The sequence below is a fragment of the Sprattus sprattus genome, assembly GCF_963457725.1.
Source record: "Sprattus sprattus genome assembly, chromosome: 13".
NCBI classification, from domain to species: Eukaryota; Metazoa; Chordata; class Actinopteri; order Clupeiformes; family Clupeidae; genus Sprattus; species Sprattus sprattus.
This window is the reverse complement of record NC_137911.1, coordinates 11086303-11093802: the sequence shown is the minus strand read 5'-3', so window position 1 is coordinate 11093802 and position 7500 is coordinate 11086303. Positions and strand designations below refer to the sequence as shown.

Genomic DNA, 7500 nt, shown 5'->3' with positions numbered 1-7500 from the left:
ACAACCTCTCCTGGGGTGTCCATAATTCATCCTCACTAATACGAGAGCAACTGCAACTCCCAAATAGCCATCACTTGAAACACTGCGTCTAGGTATAGTACAGTAGCATTATATACTTGTTCTGGAAGTGACTTTTGCCTTGTGTTGATGGTTAGCGACTGGTCAGACTTTTGTTTTTATGCCGGCTTGATTTTGAATTGTTTTGAATCGGGTTGATTAGTTTTTGAATTGGTTTGGTTTTTGTTAATGACACCAAGGTCATGGCTTCAGTGCCCAGGGAGCACACATGTGTTTGTACTTTACTGTTATTCACTTCATATAAAAGTATCTGTTAAATGAGTACAATAAAATGTTTTGAGTGCTTCAAGCCCGCCTATTCTCCATTAAAGGGTTATTCTCTGACTTCAGCAACTGTGCTTGATACATTCATGTTTGCTCAGCGTGACTGATCTTAGTGATTAGTACAATTCCGTTGTGACCACAATGTTTACTTAGACTTCAAAGACATCATAGGAATATGACCTATTTTAATTCTATTTTGAAATCACTGCATGTGGTCCTGTTGAGGGACTGAAGTGTGCCGTAGAGAATTTTGAGAGGCATCTTTAGATTTTAAAGTATTAGTGTCAGTGGCGTAAGGTGTTGAGTGTGGTCTTGGTACAGTACCACACAAAGCCTCTGTAGTCTGGGCCGTTACCGCTCACAGCTGTCTTTCATAGAATTCAGAAAGAAGACAAGCGATGGAGAGAGGAAAGATGAGACACCTCTCTCTTTCTCTCTCTCTCGCTCTCTCTTTTTCTCCCAACCACTTCTGTCTGTCTCTCCATCTCTCCAGAGCACCCATATCCTCTTTTGGCAGAGAAATATTGCCCCACTCTATCACACCTTCACATCTCATCCCTTGTTTCTTTCTGCCACGGCCCCTCACTCTGTCACCCTCTAACCTTCCTATCACTTGTCATCTGTCTTGTTGTAAAGTGGCATTGCGTTCCCTCCCCTTTGTCTTTTCCTCAGCACTCATCCGGCGTTTTTCAACAATTCCTCACATTCTTGTGCTGTCAGGATTCTCACTGTAATCCCCACAGAGAACAAGCAGGATCTGTTATAGCCGCCAGACCTACTCCAGTCATTGCCACGGCACTTTTCACCTTTGAATGTGTCAAACGAGTGAACTGGTGGTTGTGTGTCGTGGTTATAGCTTTTGCTGGCATTACCATTAGCATCCAGGCATCCAGAACTGATTAACCTCACCCTTTAGAGCCTCAGTGTGCACCTGTTCCCAGATGTTTTTATTCCCTCTGAAGGGAGGGTCTCAGGCTCTTATTTTGAACACACATGGAACCATTTAAAAACATCTTTCCACAACTTTCTTTGAGTGTGGTCCGACAACAGGAGCATGGGGGTGACCACCTGCAATGTTATGTTATTGGTTTTGTGTTGATGGCCTGATGATATATTTAGGAGGATGGCTATTGTGGGTCAATTGTACAGTAACAAGCTCAGTTTATTGTATTGTATGATTTTTGTTAAAAAGGATTGAGAATGCCATTATTTTACCTTTTTTCATGTGTGTAAAGTGCCCTATGTAGATATTTGTTTGTCCTTCTAATTTCATCTTTAAATGGCTTGACTCTCCAACTCCAGGTTTTCAAAATGACTTCACATTGGGTCTGTCCAAAACTGAATGCAGCTGCCTGCCACCTTACTTCCTTCAGCTGTGTAACGAGGCAGAGTCAGTTGCCGTAGCAGACACCATGGTACCTATTACGAACTTTGTTTGTTACAAGGTAACAATGTAGAACACCGTTGCCAAGATACCGACAACAGACTTAATAATTAAAATAGAATTGTATGATTTAAAGGCAGTGAAGTATGCTTTTTTCCCTCTGGAACGAAATACTGTTTTCTGATTGGCTAATGGGGTGTACATTAAGTTCGTATAACCGGACACCTTGGACGTAGTCCCAGTAGAAAAGTTAAATCGCCGTTCCATATCAATGCTCTTGAATGATTACCATTGACAACCAACGTAACGTTTATTTTTTGACAGCTAGGATAATTCGAACAAAGATGGCGGGGTGTTGGAAGAAGTTAGTGGGAAATGTTTTATGTGAATTAAGCTATCTACACGACTTTTTATATGTCTAAATTGACTCGGTTAGTTGTTTATGTGCTACACGAATGTTGCAGAGTATTGTAAGTCTGAACTGAAAGTCTCGAATATTATTTGTAGGCGGCTGCTAACGCTTAGACCAAAAATCCATTCAAACAGATAGTAGCTCACACGGATAACTCGCCGGCTCGATTGTGAGCCTTTGACCAAAATCACCAAACTTGACCTCCTTGTTGCTCTGTCCAACTTCACCATCAACGGAAACGTGGAGTTCAACTTTAAATAGTAAAACCTTAAGAACAACACCTGTGTCCGTGTGTCCGTTTACAGAGGTGAGCTCATGAGTGTCACTTTGCAGCAATGCCCGGGGAAACTAAAGGTCATATAAGACCAGTTCCACGCACTACTTTCTCACTACTTTCTCTATCGGGAGCACTAGGCTTCAAATCAAGAATTCATCAGGGTATTATGCATATTAAGTTTCCTAAAGATAAAGGAAATTCGAAATAATAATAATAATAATAAAAAAAATTGGATGTTGTAAACGGGAGATAAGCGGGATAACGGCCTCCGAGCTGTACAGTTCTACAAAGGTAATGGACTTCGCGGAGCAACTCCGCTGCGCGTCGTGGAGTTCTTTGCCCCGCAGCGTCCTTTACCTTTGTAGAACTGTACAGCTCGTCGGCCGTTATCCCTTACATACTAAATTCAGCTAAACAAAGGTGTCTTAGAAGGCAGAATTGTATACAAATATTTGACTCAAACACGCCTTGATGCCTTCCTGCCACAAAATGCTGTCATAGAAGACCGATTTTTTCCATTTCGGACAGACTCATAGAGGCTACATGGGGTCAAAAGGCTTGTCTTTTATTTCTAGCTTGTGAGAGGAGTCTTAGCCATTATAATGATTCTAGTGGTTCATTGCAATCTCCCATAACCGCTCTTATGGATCTGAATCCAAGCACAGAGGCTCAGACACCACCCCAAATCCACCTCAGTGCCAGTGACAGTCGCCAGTGCCCTTTCAACGTTAACAGACGTCTGTCGCCGTGTCCTTAGTCATAAGACTTGGCTCATGCTCATACCCGATGACACATGCCACCCCCCACCACCCCTCCCCCTATCCTGTCACACACACTCATACCACTCCTATTTATCTGGCCGAGGGCGTGGAGGAATTATGCCTTCTCCAAACACATCTGTCATTGTGCCGAGCCATCGGCTAGGCCCTTCTTAGCAGAGTTAGTGGATGCTTTATCGAGCTGTTTACACAACTGCGAGTGTTTAAGCAACCTGAACAGCTGGGTTCGGGAGTGGACCCTGAAACTAGTCTGGGAGGTCGAAGGCCGTGTTGTTGGAAAGTGATGGAGAGTTCTGAGCCGCCTATTTTTCCAAAGGGGGTGGCAGTGTTGGACATGAAGGAGGAGGAGGAGGAAGGGGGCTTTGGGCTTCACGGACACCGCGCTAATCTTGATGTGTGACATGGCGGTGCTAGCATTCCCGCTAGTCCTCTCACTCTGTCTCTCACCTCGCTCTCTCCCTGGGCTATGGCCGTTCTCCTAATAACCCCACTGGTGTTTTTACAAGAGAGCTGCCGGCATCTCGATTTCTACACTGGCCCCCGCCTCCTTACATTCCTGTGTGTATTAGCTTAATGGGGGCAGAACTATTATATTTCAATAATTTCGCACCCTCTGGAGGAAAACCAGTTTGTGTTCTGAATATCTTCACAAACTCAGTTTGAGAAGACTAAGGTGTATATGCATATAAAAATAGCAAGCATTTGAATTACATTAGTATAAAACCACTGACAACTACAAGCAGGGCAGGAAACCTGATATGAGGTATTTGGCCTCTTACTGGGTGGCTTAAGGTAAATGAATACCATATGATCTTATATCGTATCACATACCTTGACCTACATACTAAGCTATACACCCCCCATCTGTGTGTCTACTCTTTAAGATAGTGACTCAAGAGCTTCCGCTGCCCTGAGAGGCTTAGGCTTTCAGTATAGTCAACATTAAGGGAAAAATAATGAGACCAGTGAGACCTCTCAAGGTTAGATCATATCCATTGGACCACACACCTTGCCTTAAATGGTTGACACAAGGTCATCTTGTCCTCCTTTTAAGGTACACTGCTGCTGGTCCATAACATGTACCATCCAACAGGGATTAGCTATTGTGCTGATCAGAGAGAGAGAAAGAGAGAGAGAGAGAGAGAGAGAGAGAACAATGTAGCGAACAGATGCAGTCTTTTCCTGGAAAGAAATATAGCAGATTAAGAAAGTCCTTATAGTGGTGGACAGTTGGTGTCTTTGAGCTATCTGACTGGATATGGCAAGGATGACTAATTGTAGTCAGGGGACTTAAGTCTATGATGTCAGCCATGAAATTCCCGCGCAGGCAAAAACATCGCCTCAACATCATAGCAGTAATGATTGAGTGGACAGGCGCGTTGACTCCCTGATGCGCACCAAACGCCCACAAGCATTGGGGAAAACTGTCAGGCCTTTCGTCTCGGATGAGGAAAAGGGCGTAAGGAAAGGGCACTGTATTAAGTGATTTCTCATATGATAGTGCTCACTGAGTTTCATATGATGACTGTGAGATGAAAGTCTGCCATAATATTAAGAGTAAACATCAAATGTTTTTGAGGTTTTAATTTTGAGCCGAAGAGAAGACTGCAAGTGGGCTGGTAATCAATATTTAATGTCATTGTCTCTTTACTTCCAGTTGAAATGATAATCTCTCCATTTAAAGAGACATGTGAATCGACTACAAAAGATGGTCCTTGAGAGATCTACAGAGGTTCAGTCCTGTGGAAATATGCAACGCCAGGCATTACAGTGTCATGTCTAACGTATACCTTGTTACCCGTTAAACGTGGAAACAATGTGGTAGACTACACCACTGAAACACAAACTATCCAAAACATTTTTTATATTTCAGATTCGATTTACCCTTTCCTCAATAGACAGTGAATGAAAAATAATGAATAATCGTAAACTGTAAACAACCCTGCGTTTCTAGTGTCCGCTGTAGGCTACCTGTCCGTGGGACAGCTGTGGCGCAGCGCTGACTGGCCGACAGAGAGACACCGGGGTGGGAGGGGATGTGCTGCAGTCCTGCTCCAGCACTGGCAGTGAGGGAGGGAGGGAGGGAGAGAGACAGAGAGAATGAGTAGGGGTAAAGAACTGCTGGCACGTCAAAATTCAGACAAAACCACTCAGGGGAAAAGAACTTACGCAGTTGCGAAGTTAAATACCGACATGAAGGATACACGATAAGGTCCCATGATAAAGGATGTAATTTTTTTCTGGAAGCGCTAATCGCTTCTTACTCGAGTGAATAAGGCTAAATGGGCGATTCTAAAACCTTCGATTTGAGCATAGTTTCAGAAAAATTCCATCGAAAATGACAGCAACCGTCCTTTATACATTTTACATGACTCTCTGATGTATCGCTGTTAAAGTCGGGTAGGTCCTTTTGCTGCTCATAAGCTTCTTGCGGGACGCGGGGGAATAACAAACTGCGGTCTGCAAACTACAGCAAGACGGACCATCCCATTGGGCGGCGAGAGTGAAAGTGCTTAAACCAATCGTTTAAAAACGCATTGTTGCGATGTTTCCTGAGTGATACGGACGAAAGGGTTTTTGATAGTAAAGAAAATGGAATGGAATCATGTCGAGGCTGTGCAGGAATTCACAGCTGAAGGACAATGCAGCAAAATTAAAGTCCGGTCATGCAGAATCACCTGGGATTCGCACCAGGTAACCCGGACCTTTTAAATAAAATTACACACTCAGCATGCTGGCGTATTACAGGCTGCTATTGCATGGGGAGCTGGATCTACAATATATTCGTGTATGGATGGTAACTGTGTTTGTTAAAACATATTTCATTTGATTGCTACTACAGATAAAGTGCCAAGAGATTGTGACTGGCCTGACATGTCAACCAGATGTAAAAGTCAATGTTAGTGTTGTCAACCATATGTGTTACCCTGAGAGTTTGGCTAACAGGCTATGAGTTTAACAGGTGGGTCCAATAATCTCATAATGAATGGAGATATTTAGTCCTCTCATCTGTTGTGTCACGGATTTGAGGGGAATTTCTGTGTGAGAATGTGTGTGTGTGTGTGTGGGGGGGAGAGGTAGCTCCATCTCACAGAGCTTCATTATGTATTTCTGTATGGATCTGTGAGTCTGTGTATTTGAGTGCATGTAGGCAATTTGATATAATTTGTCTATAATGTAGCCTACGTAATGCTTTTGAAGTGCTTACACGCCTTGCAGATTTGCCAGAATGCCCATCTAAATTTGTGTAGGCAATTAGGAATCCCAGTTAAGTACAAATGTAGCCACAGTTAAGAGGATGCTGAAAGCACCCAACACGTCTGATGGTTGAGCAGTCCTCACCCGTGGTCAGAGTCTGCCCTGTCTATTTAAGTCTTTCTATTCTTTTCAGTCTATTACAGAACAGATGAAGTTACCCTGACCACTGATGGCATGGTGGAAATATGGCCCTTTTATCAATAAATAAGCCGCACAGCTATCCTTCCCCCAACCCACCCCCCCCCCCCCAAACAAAAAAAGGTCCCTTTCTGTGTTCATCTGGAATAGGTCCAGAGCTAATCTGAGCAGAGAGGTAAAAGTGGATTATGAGGAAACGTAATTTTTAGCTGTATAGGAAACCTGAAACAATCACAATAGTAGATGAGATGGAAATAGAATTAGCTGCACGCAGCGAGTGACCCAATGTTCCACAACACTACCCAAGTGTGTGTTTGAGGTGTGTGTGTGTGTGTGTGTGGGTGGTCAGGGAAGGGTAAGGACGAAGAGTGTAAGTGAAATATTCAGAAGGATAAACCCTCTGTAGGCCTACCTGCTGGTTCCATTGGGCTGTTTAAAATCCCAGCGCCATATAATGACCATTTAATTACATGGGAAAGCCTCACTACATTTTTTGCTGATTTTGGGGAATACAATATTCATTTAACCATGCCCCTACCACACACCTATACTTGTCTGTCTCCTCTTCAAGGATAGACTGTATGGGCCAAATGTATCAGTCTTTGTGTATAATTTGCCGTAGGACCATGTGTATGCTAAATCCAATGATTTTTCCGTCTAAGGTTTTTTGTCAGAGTTATCAAACACACCTATTCCTATTCTTTTCATAAATATGAAAGGGAGTCAAATCAGCATACAATCATGTTCACATGAACACGCTTAACGCCCACTCCCAAAATTATCCTCATATGGCTTGAGATACACCAAATTGGTCCAATTAGCGTACACATCTTTCAGGAAATCCTCCCCACCGACGGTGTGCCTATGGATGAACTTGAACTTCTCATGCTGTGCATCCTGCATGTTTATC

The 7500-nt window shown here is 43.2% G+C and overlaps 1 protein-coding gene across 8 annotated transcripts in view; it reads left to right on the top strand.

The window, feature by feature from the left end:
- ppp1r13ba (protein phosphatase 1, regulatory subunit 13Ba) overlaps positions 1-7500 on the top strand; it is a 46687-nt gene that overhangs the window by 18170 nt on the left and 21017 nt on the right. Inside the window, exon 1 of one of the 8 annotated variants that reach the window (XM_080850042.1) lies at positions 5393-5888. The exons of the other annotated variants lie outside the window; for them this stretch is intronic. Within the exon in view, the coding sequence (XP_080706168.1) occupies positions 5787-5888 (102 nt within the window). The 5' untranslated portion in view covers positions 5393-5786. Of the gene's footprint in view, positions 1-5392; positions 5889-7500 lie in introns of those variants that run through there. 8 annotated transcript variants of the gene reach the window in all.